The 21,547-nt window shown below is 41.7% G+C and overlaps 1 protein-coding gene across 2 annotated transcripts; it reads left to right on the top strand.

Annotated features, from left to right (window-relative positions):
- The first annotated feature begins 11,989 nt into the window (after nt 1-11,989).
- Nucleotides 11,990-21,182, top strand: med6 (mediator complex subunit 6). Of its 2 annotated transcripts, XR_014614648.1 has the most exons (9): nt 11,999-12,044; nt 12,639-12,801; nt 13,136-13,227; nt 13,409-13,491; nt 15,109-15,217; nt 19,533-19,651; nt 19,794-19,821; nt 20,055-20,612; nt 20,711-21,182. XR_014614648.1 is itself a non-coding variant. In XM_084182340.1 (8 exons), the coding sequence occupies exons 1-8, from the start codon at nt 12,023-12,025 to the stop codon at nt 20,192-20,194; spliced, it is 756 nt and encodes a 251-aa protein (XP_084038466.1). In that variant the 5' UTR covers nt 11,990-12,022; the 3' UTR covers nt 20,195-21,182. The 2 variants fall into 2 exon arrangements, 1 of the variants encoding a protein (XP_084038466.1); XM_084182340.1 differs by having other exon boundaries at nt 11,990-12,044; nt 20,055-21,182.
- The last annotated feature ends 365 nt before the right edge of the window (nt 21,183-21,547 follow it).

The raw sequence follows: 21,547 nt of genomic DNA on the forward strand, positions 1-21,547 counted from the left end.
CTATTCAGCTTCAGCACCCAGACAGTTATTTAGTCTGTAGGTCTACTATTAAGCTGCAGCACCACACCCATACAGTTATTTAGTCTGTAGGTCTACTATACAGCTTCAGCACCCAGACAGTTATTAAGTCTATAGGTCTACTATTCAGCTTCAGCACCCATACAGTTATTAAGTCTGTAGGTCTACTATTCAGCTTCAGCACCCAGACATTTATTCAGTCTGTAGGTCTACTATTCAGCTTCAGCACCCAGACAGTTATTCAGTCTATAGGTCTACGATTCAGCTTCAGCACCGAGACAGTTATTAAGTCTATAGGTCTACTATTCAGCTTCAGCACCCAGACAGTTATTTAGTCTGTAGGTCTACTATTAAGCTGCAGCACCACACCCATACAGTTATTAAGTCTGTAGGTCTACTATTCAGCTTTAGCACCCAGACAGTTATTTAGTCTATAGGTCTACTATTCAGCTTCAGCACCACGCCCAGACATTTATTTTGTCTATAGGTCTACTATTCAGCTTCAGCACCCAGACAGTTATTTAGTCTATAGGTCTACTATTCAGCTTCAGCACCACACCCAAACAGTTATTTATTATATATGTCTACTATTCAGCTTCAGCATCTTAGACAGTTATTCAGTCTATAGGTCTACGATTCAGCTTCAGCATCCTGACATTTATTTAGTCTATAGGTCTACTATTCAGCTTCAGCACCCAGACAGTTATTCAGTCTATAGGACTACTATTCAGCTTCAGCACCCATGCAGTTATTTAGTCTATAGGTCCACTTTTCAGCTTCAGCACCACACCCAGACAGTTATTTAGTCTATAGGTCTACTATTCAGCTTCAGCACCCAGACAGTTATTTAGTCTGTAGGTCTACTATTCAGCTTCAGCACCACACCCAGACAGTTATTTAGTCTACAGGTCTACTATTCAGCTTCAGCACCCAGACAGTTATTTAGTCTGTAGGTCTACTATTCAGCTTCAGCACCACACCCAGACAGTTATTTAGTCTGTAGGTCTACTATACAGCTTCAGCAACCAGACATTTATTCAGTCTGTAGGTCTACTATTCAGCTTCAACACCCAGACATTTATTCAGTCTGTAGGTCTACTATTCAGCTTCAGCACCCAGACAGTTATTCAGTCTATAGGTCAACTATTCAGCTTCAGCACCCAGACAGTTATTTAGTCTATAGGTCTACTATTCAGCTTCAGCACCCAGACAGTTATTTGGTCTATAGGTCTACTATTCAGCTTCAGCACCCAGACAGTTATTTAGTATGTAGGTCTACTATTCAGCTTCAGCACCCTAACAGTTATTTACTCTACAGGTCTACTATACAGCTTCAGCACCCAGACAGTTATTTAGTCTGTAGGTCTACTATTCAGCTTCAGCACCCTAACAGTTATTTAGTCTACAGGTCTACTATTCAGCTTCAGCACCCAGACAGTTATTTAGTCTGTAGGTCTACTATTCAGCTTCAGCACCACACCCAGACAGTTATTAAGTCTGTAGGTCTACTAGTCAGCCACAGCACCCAGACAGTTATTTAGTCTATAGGTCTACTAGTCAGCCTCAGCACCCAGACAGTTATTTAGTCTGTAGGTCTACTATTCAGCTTCAGCACCCATACAGTTATTTAGTCTATAGGTCTACTATTCAGCTTCAGCACCACACCCAAACAGTTATTTAGTCTATAGGTCTACTATTCAGCTTTAGCACCCAGACAGTTATTTAGTCTATAGGTCTACTATTCAGCTTCAGCACCACGCCCAGACATTTATTTTGTCTATAGGTCTTCTATAAAGCTTCAGCACCCAGACAGTTATTAAGTCTATAGGTCTACTATTCAGCTTCAGCACCCAGACAGTTATTTAGTCTGTAGGTCTACTATTCAGCTTCAGCACCCAGACAGTTATTAAGTCTGTAGGTCTACTATTCAGCTTCAGCACCCAGACATTTATTCAGTCTGTAGGTCTACTATTCAGCTTCAGCACCCAGACAGTTATTCAGTCTATAGGTCTACGATTCAGCTTCAGCACCCAGACAGTTATTAAGTCTATAGGTCTACTATTCAGTTTCAGCACCCAGACAGTTATTTAGTCTGTAGGTCTACTATTAAGCTGCAGCACCACACCCATACAGTTATTAAGTCTGTAGGTCTACTATTCAGCTTTAGCACCCAGACAGTTATTTAGTCTATAGGTCTACTATTCAGCTTCAGCACCACACCCAGACATTTATTTTGTCTATAGGTCTACTATTCAGCTTCAGCACCCAGACAGTTATTTAGTCTATAGGTCTACTATTCAGCTTCAGCACCACACCCAAACAGTTATTTATTATATATGTCTACTATTCAGCTTCAGCATCTTAGACAGTTATTCAGTCTATAGGTCTACGATTCAGCTTCAGCATCCTGACATTTATTTAGTCTATAGGTCTACTATTCAGCTTCAGCACCCAGACAGTTATTCAGTCTATAGGACTACTATTCAGCTTCAGCACCCATGCAGTTATTTAGTCTATAGGTCTACTTTTCAGCTTCAGCACCACACCCAGACAGTTATTTAGTCTATAGGTCTACTATTCAGCTTCAGCACCCAGACAGTTATTACGTCTATAGGTCTACTATTCAGCTTCAGCACCCAGACAGTTATTTAGTCTGTAGGTCTACTATTCAGCTTCAGCACCCAGACAGTTATTAAGTCTGTAGGTCTACTATTCAGCTTCAGCACCCAGACATTTATTCAGTCTGTAGGTCTACTATTCAGCTTCAGCACCCAGACAGTTATTCAGTCTATAGGTCTACGATTCAGCTTCAGCACCCAGACAGTTATTAAGTCTATAGGTCTACTATTCAGTTTCAGCACCCAGACAGTTATTTAGTCTGTAGGTGTACTATTAAGCTGCAGCACCACACCCATACAGTTAATAAGTCTGTAGGTCTACTATTCAGCTTTAGCACCCAGACAGTTATTTAGTCTATAGGTCTACTATTCAGCTTCAGCACCACACCCAGACATTTATTTTGTCTATAGGTCTACTATTCAGCTTCAGCACCCAGACAGTTATTTAGTCTATAGGTCTACTATTCAGCTTCAGCACCACACCCAAACAGTTATTTATTATATATGTCTACTATTCAGCTTCAGCATCTTAGACAGTTATTCAGTCTATAGGTCTACGATTCAGCTTCAGCATCCTGACATTTATTTAGTCTATAGATCTACTATTCAGCTTCAGCACCCAGACAGTTATTCAGTCTATAGGACTACTATTCAGCTTCAGCACCCATGCAGTTATTCAGTCTATAGGTCTACGATTCAGCTTCAGCATCCTGACATTTATTTAGTCTATAGGTCTACTATTCAGCTTCAGCACCCAGACAGTTATTCAGTCTATAGGACTACTATTCAGCTTCAGCACCCATGCAGTTATTTAGTCTATAGGTCTACTATTCAGCTTCAGCACCACACCCAGACATTTATTTTTTTCTATAGGTCTACTATTCAGCTTCAGCACCCAGACAGTTATTTAGTCTATAGGTCTACTATTCAGCTTCAGCACCACACCCAAACAGATATTTATTATATATGTCTACTATTCAGCTTCAGCATCTTAGACAGTTATTCAGTCTATAGGTCTACGATTCAGCTTCAGCACCCAGACAGTTATTCAGTCTATAGGTCTACGATTCAGCTTCAGCACCCAGACAATTATTAAGTCTATAGGTCTACTATTCAGCTTCAGCACCCAGACAGTTATTAAGTCTGTAGGTCTACTATTCAGCTTCAGCACCCAGACAGTTATTTAGTCTGTAGGTCTACTATTAAGCTGCAGCACCACACCCATACAGTTATTAAGTCTACAGGTCTACTATACAGCTTCAGCACCCAGACAGCTATTTAGTCTGTAGGTCTACTATTCAGCTTTAGCACCCAGACAGTTATTTAGTCTATAGGTCTACTATTCAGCTTCAGCACCACGCCCAGACATTTATTTTGTCTATAGGTCTACTATTCAGCTTCAGCACCCAGACAGTTATTTAGTCTATAGGTCTACTATTCAGCTTCAGCACCACACCCAAACAGTTATTTATTATATATGTCTACTATTCAGCTTCAGCATCTTAGACAGTTATTCAGTCTATAGGTCTACGATTCAGCTTCAGCATCCTGACATTTATTTAGTCTATAGGTCTACTATTCAGCTTCAGCACCCAGACAGTTATTCAGTCTATAGGACTACTATTCAGCTTCAGCACCCATGCAATTATTTAGTCTATAGGTCTACTTTTCAGCTTCAGCACCACACCCAGACAGTTATTTAGTCTATAGGTCTACTATTCAGCTTCAGCACCCAGACAGTTATTTAGTCTGTAGGTCTACTATTCAGCTTCAGCACCACACCCAGACAGTTATTTAGTCTACAGGTCTACTATTCAGCTTCAGCACCCAGACAGTTATTTAGTCTGTAGGTCTACTATTCAGCTTCAGCACCACACCCACACAGTTATTTAGTCTGTAGGTCTACTATACAGCTTCAGCAACCAGACAGTTATTAAGTCTATATGTCTACTATTCAGCTTCAGCACCCAGACAGTTATTTAGTCTGTAGGTCTACTATTAAGCTGCAGCACCACACCCATACAGTTATTAAGTCTGTAGGTCTACTATTCAGCTTCAGCACCCAGACATTTATTCAGTCTGTAGGTCTACTATTCAGCTTCAGCACCCAGACAGTTATTCAGTCTATAGGTCAACTATTCAGCTTCAGCACCCAGACAGTTATTTAGTCTATAGGTCTACTATTCAGCTTCAGCACCCAGACAGTTATTTGGTCTATAGGTCTACTATTCAGCTTCAGCACCCAGACAGTTATTTAGTATGTAGGTCTACTATTCAGCTTCAGCACCCTAACAGTTATTTACTCTACAGGTCTACTATACAGCTTCAGCACCCAGACAGTTATTTAGTCTGTAGGTCTACTATTCAGCTTCAGCACCCTAACAGTTATTTAGTCTACAGGTCTACTATTCAGCTTCAGCACCCAGACAGTTATTTAGTCTGTAGGTCTACTATTCAGCTTCAGCACCACACCCAGACAGTTATTTAGTCTATAGGTCTACTATTCAGCTTTAGCACCCAGACAGTTATTTAGTCTATAGGTCTACTATTCAGCTTCAGCACCACGCCCAGACATTTATTTTGTCTATAGGTCTACTATTCAGCTTCAGCACCCAGACAGTTATTTAGTCTATAGGTCTACTATTCAGCTTCAGCACCACACCCAAACAGTTATTTATTATATATGTCTACTATTCAGCTTCAGCATCTTAGACAGTTATTCAGTCTATAGGTCTACGATTCAGCTTCAGCACCCAGACATTTATTTAGTCTATAGGTCTACTATTCAGCTTCAGCACCCAGACAGTTATTCAGTCTATAGGACTACTATTCAGCTTCAGCACCCATGCAGTTATTTAGTCTATAGGTCTACTATTCAGCTTCAGCACCCAGACAGTTATTTAGTCTGTAGGTCTACTATTCAGCTTCAGCACCACACCCAGACAGTTATTTAGTCTACAGGTCTACTATTCAGCTTCAGCACCCAGACAGTTATTTAGTCTGTAGGTCTACTATTCAGCTTCAGCACCACACCCAGACAGTTGTTTAGTCTGTAGGTCTACTATACAGCTTCAGCACCCAGACAGTTATTTAGTCTGTAGGTCTACTATTCAGCTTCAGCACCACACCCAGACAGTTATTAAGTCTGTAGGTCTACTAGTCAGCCTCAGCACCCAGACAGTTATTTAGTCTATAGGTCTACTAGTCAGCCTCAGCACCCAGACAGTTATTTAGTCAGTAGGTCTACTATTCAGCTTCAGCACCCATACAGTTATTTAGTCTATAGGTCTAATATTCAGCTTCAGCACCACACCCAGACAGTTATTTAGTCTATAGGTCTACTATTCAGCTTTAGCACCCAGACAGTTATTTAGTCTATAGGTCTACTATTCAGCTTCAGCACCCAGACAGTTATTTAGTCTATAGGTCTACTATTCAGCTTCAGCACCCAAACAGTTATTTATTATATATGTCTATTATTCAGCTTCAGCATCTTAGACAGTTATTCAGTCTATAGGTCTACGATTCAGCTTCAGCACCCAGACAGTTATTTAGTCTATAGGTCTACTATTCAGCTTCAGCACCCAGACAGTTATTCAGTCTATAGGACTACTATTCAGCTTCAGCACCCATGCAGTTATTTAGTCTATAGGTCTACTTTTCAGCTTCAGCACCACACCCAGACAGTTATTTAGTCTATAGGTCTACTATTCAGCTTTAGTACCCAGACAGTTATTTAGTCTATAGATCTAATATTCAGCTTCAGAACCCAGAGAGTTATTTAGTCTGTAGGTCTACTATTCAGCTTCAGCACTACACCCATACAGTTATTTAGTCTATAGGTCTACTATTCAGCTTCAGCACCCAGACAGTTATTTAGTCTGTAGGTCTACTATTCAGCTTCAGCACCACACCCAGACAGTTATTTAGTCTGTAGGTCTACTATACAGCTTCAGCACCCAGACAGTTATTAAGTCTATAGGTCTACTATTCAGCTTCATCACCCAGACAGTTATTTAGTCTGTAGGTCTACTATTAAGCTGCAGCACCACACCCATACAGTTATTAAGTCTGTAGGTCTACTATTCAGCTTCAGCACCCAGACAGTTATTTAGTCTATAGGGCTACTATTCAGCTTCAGCACCCAGACATTTATTCAGTCTGTAGGTCTACTATTCAGCTTCAGCACCCAGGCAGTTATTCAGTCTATAGGTCTACGAATCAGCTTCAGCACCCAGACAGTTATTTGGTCTATAGGTCTACTATTCAGCTTCAGCACCCAGACAGTTATTTGGTCTATAGGTCTACTATTCAGTTTCAGCACCCAGACAGTTATTCAGTCTATAGGTCTACGATTCAGCTTCAGCACCCAGACAGTTATTTAGTCTATAGGTCTACTATTCAGCTTCAGCACCACACCCAGACAGTTATTTAGTCTATAGGTCTACTATTCAGCTTCAGCACCCAGACAGTTATTTAGTCTATAGGTATACTATTCAGCTTCAGCACCATAACCAGACAGTTATATTGTCTATAGGTCTACTATTCAGCTTCAGCACCCAGACAGTTATTTAGTCTATATGTCTACTATTCAGCTTCAGCACCACACCCAGACAGTTATTTAGTCTATAGGTCTACTATTCAGCTTCAGCACCACACCCAGACAGTTATTTTGTCTATATGTCTACTATTCAGCTTCAGCATCTTAGACAGTTATTCAGTCTATAGGTCTACGATTCAGCTTCAGCACCTAGACAGTTATTTAGTCTATATGTCTACTATTCAGCTTCAGCACCACACCCAAACAGTTATTTTGTCTATATGTCTACTATTCAGCTTCAGCATCTTAGACATTTATTCAGTCTATAGGTCTACTATTCAGCTTCAGCACTCAGACAGTTATTTACTATGTAGGTCTACTATTCAGCTTCAGCACCACACCCAGACAGTTATTAAGTCTGTAGGTCTACTATTCAGCTTGAGCACCCAGACAGTTATTTAGTCTATAGGTCTACTATTCAGCTTCACCACCACACCCAGACAGGTATTTAGTCTATAGGTCTACTATTCAGCTTTAGCACCCAAACAGTTATTTAGTCTATAGGTCTACTATTCAGCTTCAGCACCCTGACAGTTATTTAGTCTATATGTCTACTATTCAGCTTCAGCACCACACCCAGACAGTTATTTAGTCTATAGGTCTACTATTCAGCTTCAGCACCCAAACAGTTATTTATTCTATAGGTCTACTATTCAGCTTCAGCACCCAGACAGTTATTTAGTCTATATGTCTACTATTCAGCTTCAGCACCCAGACAGTTATTTAGTCTGTAGGTCTACTATTCAGCTTCAGCACCACGCCCAGACAGTTATTTAGTCTATAGGCCTACTATTCAGCTTCAGCACCCAGACAGTTATTTAGTCTATAGGTCTACTATTCAGCTTCAGCACCACACCCAAACAGTTATTTAGTCTATAGGTCTACTATTCAGCTTCAGCACCACACCCAGACAGTTATTAAGTCTGTAGGTATACTATTCAGCTTCAGCACCCAGACAGTTATTAAGTCTATATGTCTACTATTCAGCTTCAGCACCTTAGACAGTTATTTAGTCTATATGTCTACTATTCAGCTTCAGAACTCAGACAGTTATTTAGTCTATAGGTATACTATTCAGCTTCAGCACCCAGACAGTTATTTAGTCTATAGGCCTACTATTCAGCTTCAGCACCCTGACAGTTATTTAGTCTATATGTCTACTATTCAGCTTCAGCACCACACCCAGACAGTTATTTAGTCTATAGGTCTACTATTCACCTTCAGCACCCAAACAGTTATTTATTCTATAGGTCTACTATTCAGCTTCAGCACCACAACCAGACAGTTATTAAGTCTGTAGGTCTACTATTCAGCTTCAGCACCCAGGCAGTTATTACGTCTATATGTCTACTATTCAGCTTCAGCACCATAGACAGTTATTCTATCTATAGGTCTACGATTCAGCTTCAGCACCCAGACAGTTATTTAGTCTATAGGTCTACTATTCAGCTTCAGCACCCAGACAGTTATTCAGTCTATAGGACTACTATTCAGCTTCAGCACCCATACAGTTATTTAGTCTATAGGTCTACTTTTCAGCTTCAGCACCACACCCAGACAGTTATTTAGTCTATAGGTCTACTATTCAGCTTCAGCACCCAGACAGTTATTTAGTCTATAGGTCTACTATTCAGCTTCAGCACCCAGACAGTTATTTATTCTGTAGGTCTACTATTCATCTTCAGCACCCAGAGAGTTATTTAGTCTATAGGTCTAATATTCAGCTTCAGCACCCAGACAGTTATTAAGTCTGTAGGTCTACTATTCAGCTTCAGCACCCAGACAGTTATTAAGTCTGTAGGTCTACTATTCAGCTTCAGCACCTTAGACAGTTATTCAGTCTATAGGTCTACTATTCAGCTTCAGAACTCAGACAGTTATTTAGTCTATACGTCTACTATTCAGCTTCAGCACCCAGACAGTTATTTAGTCTATAGCTCTACTATTCAGGGAGTTGCACCCCTTCTCAAAAAACCAACACTCGATCCCTCTGATGTCAACAACTACAGACCAGTATCCCTTCTTTAGTTTCTCATCAAAACTCTTGAGCGTGCCGTCTTTAGCCAACTCTCTTGCTATCTCTCTCAGAATGACCTTCTTGATCCAAACCAGTCAGGTTTCAAGACTGGTCATTCAACTGAGACTGCTCTTCTCTGTGTCACGGAGGCTCTCCGCACTGCTAAAGCTAACTCTCTCTCCTCTGCTCTTGTCCTTCTAGACCTGTCTGCTGCCTTTGATACTGTGAACCATCAGATCCTCCTCTTCACCCTCTCCGAGCTGGGCATCTCCGGCACGGCTCACTCTTGGATTGCGTCCTACCTGACCGGTCGCTCCTACCAAGTGGCGTGGCGAGAAGCTGTCTCCGCACCACGTGCTCTCACCACTGGTGTCCCCCAGGGCTCAGTTCTAGGCCCTCTCCTATTCTCCCTATACACCAAGTCACTTGGCTCTGTCATATCCTCACATGGCCTCTCCTATCATTGCTACGCAGACGACACACAACTAATCTTCTCCTTTCCCCCTTCTGATAACCAGGTGGCGAATCGCAACTCTGCATGTCTGGCAGACATATCAGTGTGGATGACGGATCACCACCTCAAGCTGAACCTTGGCAAGACGGAGCTGCTCTTCCTCCCGGGGAAGGACTGCCCGTTCCATGATCTCGCCATCACGGTTGACAACTCCGTTGTGTCCTCCTCCCAGAGTGTGAAGAGCCTTGGCGTGACCCTGGACAACACCCTGTCTTTTTCCGCTAACATCAAGGCGGTGACCTGATCCTGTAGGTTTATGCTCTACAACATTCGGAGAGTACGACCCTGCCTTACAGAGGAAGCGGCACAGGTCCTAATCCAGGCACTTGTCATCTCCCGTCTGGATTACTGCAACTCGCTGTTGGCTGGGCTCCCTGCCTGTGCCATTAAACCCCTACAACTCATCCAGAATGCCGCAGCCCGTCTGGTGTTCAACCTTCCCAAGTTCTCTCACATCACCCCGCTCCTCCGCACACTCCACTGGCTTCCAGTTGAAGCTCGCATCTGCTACAAGACCATGGTGCTTGCCTACGGAGCTGTGAGGGGAACGGCACCTCCATTCCTTCAGGCTCTGATCAGTCCCTACACCCAAACGAGGGCATTGCGTTCATCCTCCTCTGGCCTGCTGGCCCCCCTACCTCTGCAGAAGCACAGTTCCCGCTCAGCCCAGTCAAAACGGTTCGCTGCTCTGGCACCCCAATGGTGGAACAAGCTCCCTCACGACGCCAGGACAGCGGAGTCACTCACCACCTTCCGGAGACACTTGAAACCCCACCTCTTTAAGGAATACCTGGGATATGATAAAGTAATCCTTCTACCCCCCCCTAACCCCACCCCACAAAAAAATAATAAAATAAAAAAACATTGTAAAGTGGTTATCCCACTGGCTATAAGGTGAATGCACCAATTTGTAAGTCGCTCTGGATAAGAGTGTCTGCTAAATGACGTAAATGTAAATGTAAAAATTCAGCTTCAGCACCCAGACAGTTATTTAGTCTATAGGTCTACTATTCAGCTTCAGCACCACACCCAGACAGTTATTAAGTCTGTAGGTCTACTATTCAGCTTCAGCACCCAGACAGTTATTTAGTCTATAGGTCTACTATTCAGCTTCAGCACCCAGACAGTTATTTAGTCTATAGGTCTATTATTCAGCTTCAGCACCCAGACAGTTATTTAGTCTGTAGGTCTACTATTCAGCTTCAGCACCCAGATAGTTATTTAGTCTGTAGGTCTACAATTCAGCTTCAGCACCCAGACAGTTATTTAGTCTGTAGGTCTACTATTCAGCTTCAGCACCCAAACAGTTATTTTGTCTGTAGGTCTACTATTCAGCTTCAGCACCACACCCAGACAGTTATTTAGTCTATAGGTCTACTATTCAGCTTCAGCACCCAGACAGTTATTTAGTCTATAGGTATATTATTCAGCTTCAGCACCCAGACAGTTATTTAGTCTGTAGGTCTACTATTCAGCTTCAGCACCCAGACAGTTATTTAGTCTGTAGGTCTACTATTCAGCTTCAGCACCACACCCAGACAGTTATTTAGTCTATAGGTCTACTATTCAGCTTCAGCACCCAGACAGTTATTTAGTCTGTAGGTCTACTATTCAGCTTCAGCAACCAGACAGTTATTTAGTCTATAGGTCTACTATTCAGCTTCAGCACCCAGACAGTTATTTAGTTGAGCATTTTGCATCTGTCTATGTCAGCTGTCAGCTCACCATCTGGATAAGGGGGGGTGAGCTTGCATTGACCTATCCAACCATACATACAATCTTAGTTTACACTCAAAGGGAGGAGACGCATATTTTCCGACGGGCCACTTGGTTTTGTCTAGAAACTGTACTTTTCGTAGCAGGTTTATGAGAATTTACGCAGCAGGTTAGGATAATTAACGTAGAAGATTGGGAGAATGATGTTAAGATTAGGAAAAGGGTTAGGGTTAGATAAAATAAAAGCATATTTTGATGTCAATTAGACAAAAGCTGTAATTATGCAGCGTTCATAACAACTGGGAACGAGGTCACATCATGACGTCAGTGATCTTCAGGTCGGAAAGTCGGAGCTCTAGAAAGAGGCCCGAGTTACCGAGTTGGATTACAGTTCAAAACCATTTTTCCCAGTCGGAGCTCGTTTTTTTCCGAGTTCCCAGTGGTTTTGAACGCGGCACTAGATATGACCGGGCCTCATGCTGCTGATTAGTACGTCATCCACCGGCGACAGATGCTTCTGCGCGACATTTGTTTACACGATGGCGTCGGTGGATTTGAGAGGTAGCGAAGTGTTCCTTTCATTAATTGAAAAGTAATGTATTCTGTATTTTAAATCGAATAAATAGTAAGGAACACTAATGTAACTCGCTTACGGTTTCTGAGAATTAAAATAAATTGATGACGCTTTCAGGAACATAATTAGCTTGACAGCACAAAGCTAGCTAGTTTAGCTAACGCGTTAGCAAGACAGCTAACGATCTGTTTACCTTGTAGTCAAACTATTTTTATTTTTATTTAACCTTTATTTAACTAGGCAAGTAAGTTAAGAACAAATTATTATTTACAATGACGGCCAAACCCGGACGAGGCTGGGCCAATTGGATAAGAGCGTCTGCTAAATGATGTAAATGTAAATTGTGCGCCGCCCTATGGGACTCCCAATCACGTCCGGTTGTGATACAGCCTGGAATCGAACCAGGGTCTGTAGTGACGCCTCAAGCACTGAGATGCTGTGCCTTAGACCGCTGCGCCACTCGGGAGCAAACTAGTCAGCAAGTCTTTATCAAAACAAATGTGCACGTTATACCTACATGTTTACCCCAATTCTTGTAATAAAACGAGTAACTCCATTCGTTACCTGACTGCTCCTTCTAGACAACAACCTCCTGGGGATATCGTGGGTTGACAGTGGCTGGGTGCCCATCCTCAACCCTGGCAATGTGCTGGACTATTTCTCTGAGAGGAGTAATCCGTTCTACGACCGCACCTGTAACAACGAGGTGGTGAAGATGCAGCGTCTCACTCTGGAACATCTCAAGTAAGAGTTTCTTCTGTTATTGGCTTTGAATATTGCTGACATACTGGCTATGAGCTGTTTTCCTGTGCAGGGGTATTACTTTAAAATAGTGATTTTATTAGGCCTGCATATTACTCCTTACATCTATTACAGTAACACTGCCCCTGACACAGGTGAAGCCGACTAGTCCCGTTTGACAGTGTCCATTGAAAGTGCTTCTTAGTCCCGGACTAGGAGTAACCTGTGTCAGCAAAACCGTCCGTCCAGCCCATGGTGGATCATTTTCTGTGAGTGTAATAATAATAATAATAATGTAGTTACTAGCCTAACTGACATACAATTGTGTCTATTTCAGTCAGATGGTTGGAGTGGAGTACATTCTCCTTCATGCCCAGGAGCCCATCCTCTACATCATTAGGAAACAACAGAGACAGTCTCCTACTCAGGGTGATCCACAGAGAACACACACACACACACACACACACCACAGACGTCTGACACACACACACTCAAAAGAAAACACCTCTATCAATACCCCTTTGGAAAGTTTACGTCATCTTCCCATGTCCTTTATACCAGGCTCTAATTCTATATCCTGTACTCTATATTGTGTGCTTCCTCTTCCCAGTCATCCCTTTATCTGACTACTACATCATAGCTGGGGTGGTGTATCAGGCTCCTGATCTGGGAACAGTCATTGGATCCAGAGTGGTAAGAGAGTGTCAACCCCCTGGCATTGTCATTACTACATTATAGTGTTATTACTATGTAATTACTATGTTGTTATTACACTGTTGTCGTTACTATGCAATAGTGTTATAACTATGTTGTTATTACTATGTTATTACTGTGTTGTTATTACTATGCAATAGTGTCGTTACATGTTGTCGTTTCTATGTTGTCGTTTCTATGTTGTCGTTACTATGTTGTCGTTTCTATGTTGTCGTTACTATGTTGTCGTTACTATGTTGTCGTTTCTATGTTGTCGTTACTATGTTGTCGTTACTATGTTGTCATTACTATGTTGTCGTTTCTATGTTGTCGTTTCTATGTTGTCGTTACTATGTTGTCGTTTCTATGTTGTCGTTACTATGTTGTCATTACTATGTTGTCGTTTCTATGTTGTCGTTACTATGTTGTCGTTACTATGTTGTCGTTACTATGTTGTCGTTTCTATGTTGTCGTTACTATGTTGTCATTACTATGTTGTCGTTACTATGTTGTCGTTACTATGTTGTCGTTACTATGTTGTCGTTACTATGTTGTCGTTACTATGTTGTCGTTACTATGTTGTCGTTTCTATGTTGTCGTTACTATGTTGTCGTTACTATGTTGTCGTTTCTATGTTGTCGTTACTATGTTGTCGTTACTATGTTGTCGTTACTATGTTGTCGTTACTATGTTGTCGTTTCTATGTTGTCGTTACTATGTTGTCATTACTATGTTGTCGTTTCTATGTTGTCGTTACTATGTTGTCGTTACTATGTTGTCGTTTCTATGTTGTCGTTTCTATGTTGTCGTTTCTATGTTGTCGTTACTATGTTGTCGTTTCTATGTTGTCGTTACTATGTTGTCGTTTCTATGTTGTCGTTACTATGTTGTCGTTACTATGTTGTCGTTTCTATGTTGTCGTTACTATGTTGTCGTTACTATGTTGTCGTTACTATGTTGTCGTTTCTATGTTGTCGTTACTATGTTGTCGTTTCTATGTTGTCGTTTCTATGTTGTCGTTACTATGTTGTCGTTACTATGTTGTCGTTACTATGTTGTCGTTTCTATGTTGTCGTTACTATGTTGTCGTTACTATGTTGTCGTTACTATGTTGTCGTTACTATGTTGTCGTTACTATGTTGTCGTTACTATGTTGTCGTTTCTATGTTGTCGTTTCTATGTTGTCGTTACTATGTTGTCGTTACTATGTTGTCGTTTCTATGTTGTCGTTGCTATGTTGTCGTTACTATGTTGTCGTTGCTATGTTGTCGTTGCTATGTTGTCGTTACTATGTTGTCGTTACTATGTTGTCGTTACTATGTTGTCGTTTCTATGTTGTCGTTGCTATGTTGTCGTTGCTATGTTGTCGTTGCTATGTTGTTAGCACTTTGGGTTTTAGAAAAGTGTGGAATTATCTTGGTTGATGTTGGGATCAAATCTATTGAAATTCCAGTCAATTTAGAAAGTAAACCAAATTTAAAAAGCATTGAAGAGAATTGGAATTTCAGTATACTTCCTGAATTGACAGGAATTGTCCTCAACCCTGGTTGACATGTGAGTTGATGGGGTGCTGTCGTCATGTATTGACTGCTGTTATTTTCCCCTGTCTCCCCACAGCTGTCTGCTGTACATGGTGTCCAGTCTGCCTTCGATGAGGCCATGTCATACTGTCGCTATCACCCATCTAAAGGATACTGGTGGCACTTCAAAGACCAGGAGGAGAGAGGTATGTTAACCAGTGTTGGGGTCAATTCCATGTCAATTCTAGTCCATTCAGGAAGTACACTGAAATTCCAATTCTCTTCAATGAATTTCAATGAGGAAAATGTGGAATTGGAATTTGGTTAACACTAACCCTGGGGTGTGGTTGTTTTACAGCTACAGTGAGGGGAAAAAAGTATTTGATCCCCTGCTGATTTTGTACGTTTGCCCACTGACAAAGAAATGGTCAGTCTATAATTTTAATGGTAGGTTTATTTGAACAGTGAGAGACAGAATAACAACACAAAAATCCAGAAAAACGCATGTCAAAAATGTTATAAATTGATTTGCATTTTAATGAGGGAAATAAGTATTTGACCCCTCTGCAAAACATGACTTAGTACTTGGTGGCAAAACCCTTGTTGGCAATCACAGAGGTCAGACGTTTCTTGTAGTTGGCCACCAGGTTTGCAAACATCTCAGGAGGGATTTTGTCCCACTCCTCTTTGCAGATCTTCTCCAAGTCATTAAGGTTTCGAGGCTGACGTTTGGCAACTCGAACCTTCAGCTCCCTCCACAGATTTTCTATGGGATTAAGGTCTGGAGACTGGCTAGGCCACTCCAGGACCTTAATGTGCTTCTTCTTGAGCCACTCCTTTGTTGCCTTGGCCGTGTGTTTCGGGTCATTGTCATGCTGGAATACCCATCCACGACCCATTTTCAATGCCCTGGCTGAGGGAAGGAGGTTCTCACCCAAGATTTGACGGTACATGGCCCCGTCCATCATCCCTTTGATGCGGTGAAGTTGTCCTAGCAGAAAAACACCCCCAAAGCATAATGTTTCCACCTCCATGTTTGACGGTGGGGATGGTGTTCTTGGGGTCATAGGCAGCATTCCTCCTCCTCCAAACACGGCGAGTTGAGTTGATACCAAAGAGCTCCATTTTGGTCTCATCTGACCACAACACTTTCACCCAGTTCTCCTCTGAATCATTCAGATGTTCATTGGCAAACTTCAGACGGGCCTGTATATGTGCTTTCTTGAGCAGGGGGACCTTGCGGGCGCTGCAGGATTTCAGTCCTTCACGGCGTAGTGTGTTACCAATTGTTTTCTTGGTGACTATGGTCCCAGCTGCCTTGAGATCATTGACAAGATCCTCCTGTGTAGTTCGGGGCTGATTCCTCACCGTTCTCATGATCATTGTAACTCCACGAGGTGAGATCTTGCATGGAGCCCCAGGCCGACGGAGATTGACAGGTCTTTTGTGTTTCTTCCATTTGCGAATAATCGCACCAACTGTTGTCACCTTCTCACCAAGCTGCTTGGCGATGGTCTTGTAGCCCATTCCAGCCTTGTGTAGGTCTACAATCTTGTCCCTGACATCCTTGGAGAGATATTTGGTCTTGGCCATGGTGGAGAGTTTGGAATCTGATTGATTGATTGCTTCTGTGGACAGGTGTCTTTTATACAGGTAACAAGCTGAGATTAGGAGCACTCCCTTTAAGAGTGTGCTCCTAATCTCAGCTCGTTACCTGTATAAAAGACACCTGGGAGCCAGAAATCTTTCTGATTGAGAGGGGGTCAAATACTTATTTCCCTCATTAAAATGCAAATCAATTTATAACACTTTTGACATGCGTTTTTCTGGATTTTTTTGTTGTTATTCTGTCTCTCACTGTTCAAATAAACCTACCATTAAAATTATAGACTGATAGTTTCTTTGTCAGTGGGCAAACGTACAAAATCAGCAGGGGATCAAATACTTTTTTCCCTCACTGTATTGTTTTACAGGGGTGTTTATTGGTACATTGGTTTTCATTACGAACAATAAATTATTATTTTATAGCCTAATGTGTGATACATATTAAGCATGTTTCACTAAACCTGGACTAAGGCAGGTATTGTTTTCCCATCCCATGACCTTGATAATACATGTACTGTATCTAATGTGTTTCAACCATTCTCCTCATCAATGGTATTCTGCAACAAGATGGCGCCGACAGACTTGGCACCTCTGATTCTTGCTTCTAAGCAACTTTCCTATTCTAGTCAATGCCATCTTATTCAACTATTGCTGTATATATACTAATCTATCCTACGTATTCTACAGATATACTACATATTCTATCCACATACTGTCTATAATGTGTCTACACCCCATCACATATATATATATATATATAGGCTCTGTCGCGGCCGGCCGCGACCGGGAGACTCATGGGCGGCGCACAATTGGCCCAGCGTCGTCCAGGGTAGGGGAGGGAATGGCTGGCAGGGATGTAGCTCAGTTGATAGAGCATGGCGTTTGCAACGCCAGGGTTGTGGGTTCGTTTCCCACGGGGGGCCAGTATAAAAAAGATATATATGTATTCACTAACTGTAAGTCGCTCTGGATAAGAGCGTCTGCTAAATGACTAAAATGTAAATGTAATATATATATATATATACAGTGCCTTGCAAAAGTATTCAACCCCCTTGGCATTTTTCCTATTTTGCTGCATTACAACCTGTAATTTAAATGGATTTTTATTTGGATTTCATGTAATGGACATACACAAAATAGTCCAAATTGGTGAAGTGAAATTTTAAAAAATAACTTGTTTCAGAAAATTCTAACAAATAAATAACCGAAAAGTGTTGCGTGCATATGTATTCACCCCCTTTGCTATGAAGCCCCTAAATAAGATCTGGTGCAACCAATTAACTTCAGAAGTCACATAATTAGTTAAATAAAGTCCACCTGTGTGCAATCTAAGAGTCACATGATCTGTCACATTATCTCAGTATATATACACCTGTTCTGAAAGGCCCCAGAGTCTGCAACACCACTAAGCAAGGAGCACCACCAAGCAAGCGGCACCATGAAGACCAAGAAGCTCTCCAAACAGAGCAGGGACAAAGTTGTGGAGAAGTACAGATCAGGGTTGGGTTATAAAAAAAATATCTTAAACTTTGAACATCCCACGGAGCACCATTAAATCCATTATAAAAAATGGAAAGAATATGGCACCACAACAAACCTGCCAAGAGAGGGCCGCCCACCAAAACTCACGGGTCAGGCAAGGAGGGCATTAATCAGAGAGGCAACAAAGAGACCAAAGATAACCCTGAAGGAGCTGCAAAGCTCCACAGCGGAGATTGGAGTATCTGTCCATATGACCACTTCAAGCCGTACACTCCACAGAGCTGGGCTTTACAGAAGAGTGGCCAGAAAAAAGCCATTGCTTAAAGAAAAAAATAAGCAAACACGTTTGGTGTTCGCCAAAAGGCATGTGGGAGACTCCCCAAATATATGTAAGAAGGTACTCTGGTCAGATGAGACTAAAATTGAGCTTTTTGACCATCAGGGAAAACGCTATGTCTGGCGCAAATCCAACACCTCTCATCACCCCGAGAACACCATCCCCACAGTGAAGCATGGTGGTGGCAGCATCATGCTGTGGGGATGTTTTTCATCGGCAGGGACTGGGAAACTGGTCAGAATTGAAGGAATGATGAATGGCGCTAAATACAGGGAAATTCTTGAGGGGAAACCTGTTTCAGTCTTCCAGAGATCTCAGACTGGGACGGAGGTTCACCTTCCAGCAGGACAATGACCCTAAGCATACTGCTAAAGCAACACTCGAGTGGTTTAAGGGGAAACATTTAAATGTCTTGGAATGGCCTAGTCAAAGCCCAGACCGCAATCCAATTGAGAATCTGTGGAATTACTTAAAGATTGCTGTACACCAGCGGAACCCATCCAACTTGAAAGAGCTGGAGCAGTTTTGCCTTGAAGAATGGGCAAAAATCCCAGTGGCTAGATGTGCCAAGCTTATAGAGACATACCCCAAGAGACTTGCAGCTGTAATTGCTGCAAAAGGTGGCTCTACAAAGTATTGACTTTGGGGGGGTGAATAGTTATGCACGCTCAAGTTTTCAGTTTTTTTTTTCTTATTTCTTGTTTGTTTCACCCCAAAAAATATTTTGCATCTTCAAAGTGGTAGGCATGTTGTGTAAATCAAATGATACAACCCCCCCCCCCCCCCCCCCAAAAAAAAAAAAAATCAATTTTAATTCCAAGTTGTAAGGCAACAAAATAGGAAAAATGCCACGGGGGGCTGAATACTTTTTCAAGCCACTGTATTTATACTCCGGACTCCGACATTGCTCGTTCTAATATGTATATATTTTTTTATTCCATTGTTTTACTTTTAGATCTGTGTGTATTGTTGTGAATTGTTAGATACTACTGCACTGCTGGAGTTAGGAACACAAGCATTTCACTACACCCGCAATAACATCTACTAAATATGTGTGTGCGACCAATAAAATTAGATTTTTGATTTGATGTCTATAGATGCCAAAGCCAAGCCAAAGTCCAAGAAGAAAGAGGAACCCAGTTCCCTGTTCCAGAGACAGCGTGTGGACACACTTCTACTCGATTTGAGGTCCAAGTTTCCTCCAACGTATTACCAGGTATGACACACCACCTGTCAGTTAGTCATAATCAGCCAATATACATTATACCGATTTAATTGTAACATTGTATTATTGAGGTTCGCATTTGGTAATCTATATTCTGTTGTAATTCTTTCCTAAAATTTTGCCACAATTTTAGCCTAAGCCGGGTGAGAAGCCCATCCCAGGTAAGATTGTTACAGCTAATATTGCAGAACCATTTGCTATTCTTTTGCGATAGGTTTTAGACATTTAACACCAACCAAATGTTGATGAACATTACTATTGGAAAAGGTTAGGTCATGTTTAAAAAAAACTCTGGACATTTTGTAATCTTTTCTCTGGTCATGGAGTCTTGTTTTTTCACCCTGTGTTCTGTTTTCATTTGACTGTCTAATCTACTGTATCTATTCTATTGTAGTGGAGGTGAAGAAGGAGTCTGAACCCCCAGCAGAGACGGTGAAGCAGGAAGAGAGAGAGAGAGAGCCAGCCACCAAGACTTCTGCTCCAGCTCCCCCCAGCAGCAAACCACCTCCGGAGAAACGGGCCAGGCTACAGTGATGACCGATGGCCACTCCTGTATATATTTCTGATAATGTCCATTCTTCGAAGAAGAAGAAAAAAAAAGCACATTGCTCTTGCCAGTATCACCTTTTTGTTAATTCAAGCTTATATGTCAGCCTCTTGGCCTTCGTCATTGATGTGTACATTCTCACATTGGCAAGGCACACAGAATGGACATACGGCACAGGTAGAACCCAATCTGACTGAACAATGCTAAGGAAGTTGTTTGTGTCTGATGGAAGGTGTGTGGAAATGGACCTCCATCCCAGATTCAAGACCAAACAGACCGTAACAACTCATGATCCTGTTTCTGAAGGGCTTGACAGTCAATTAACATGGAATGGCATTAGGAAAGGCAAATTAATAGTCCCAAATGGCACCCTATTCCCTATATAGCGCACTACTTTTGACCAGGGCCCTGGCACCCTATTTTCTGTATAGTGCACTACATTTGACCAGAGCCCTATAGGCCCTAGTCAAAAGTAGTGCACTATATAGGGAATAGGGTGCCAGGGCTCTGGTTAAAAGTAGTGCACTATATAGGGAATAGAGTGCCATTTGGTACATATCCATGAGCAGACGATGCGAGTAGCAGACCTCATGGGACATTCCATCCATGTTCTAGAACTGTGTAGTTACTGACATGTACACCTTTAGTATCGCCACAAGACTTCTCTCTGTGATGATGCTAGAGGTGAGAGGTTAAGACTCGAGTGGGTTTACAATTTGCAGTTTTTGAGGGTAACATCGAAACAGTGAGACCACCAGTAATCTCTATGCACCGTTGACATCTGCAGTATCTTACTCGGCACTGTGGGAGACATGTTTTTTGGCGTTATCTCTGAAGCATAAACACTCATCCACATTATTTTTTTTTTCAATATGTAATTATGTTTTTTCCACGTCAAGTGATTCTGAATCCATGGTTTGTTTTCCTTGAAAAAAATGTCAATGCTTTTCTGAATATAATCATATTCAAACTCTACAGTGACTGAGTTTGAGTCATTATTCATCAAAACATGTATTTTAATGTGATTAAATGTATGTCATCTAATGTAGCCAGGTGTGGTCAAAATAGACTGTCTGCTTTGGACATCAGCTATGGGATCCTCCTGAGATATTGAAGAGCCCTGCAGTTGGACCAATCTCATTTGATGAGAGTCAAGGAGATTTTAGTGTCAGTCTAGATGATTTATTTGATGATGAATTAATATATTTGATTAGTAACTTGTAAAATCAGCAGCGGAAGTTATGCCACAACAGATATGGCACACCGAGATTTTATGATAACAGTACAGTACCACAAGAGGGCGCTATTTAGCTAGCGTAATATTATATGACCGTTTTCAA

This window comes from Coregonus lavaretus (genome assembly GCF_964263955.1).
Source record: "Coregonus lavaretus genome assembly, chromosome: 18".
NCBI lineage: Eukaryota > Metazoa > Chordata > Actinopteri > Salmoniformes > Salmonidae > Coregonus > Coregonus lavaretus.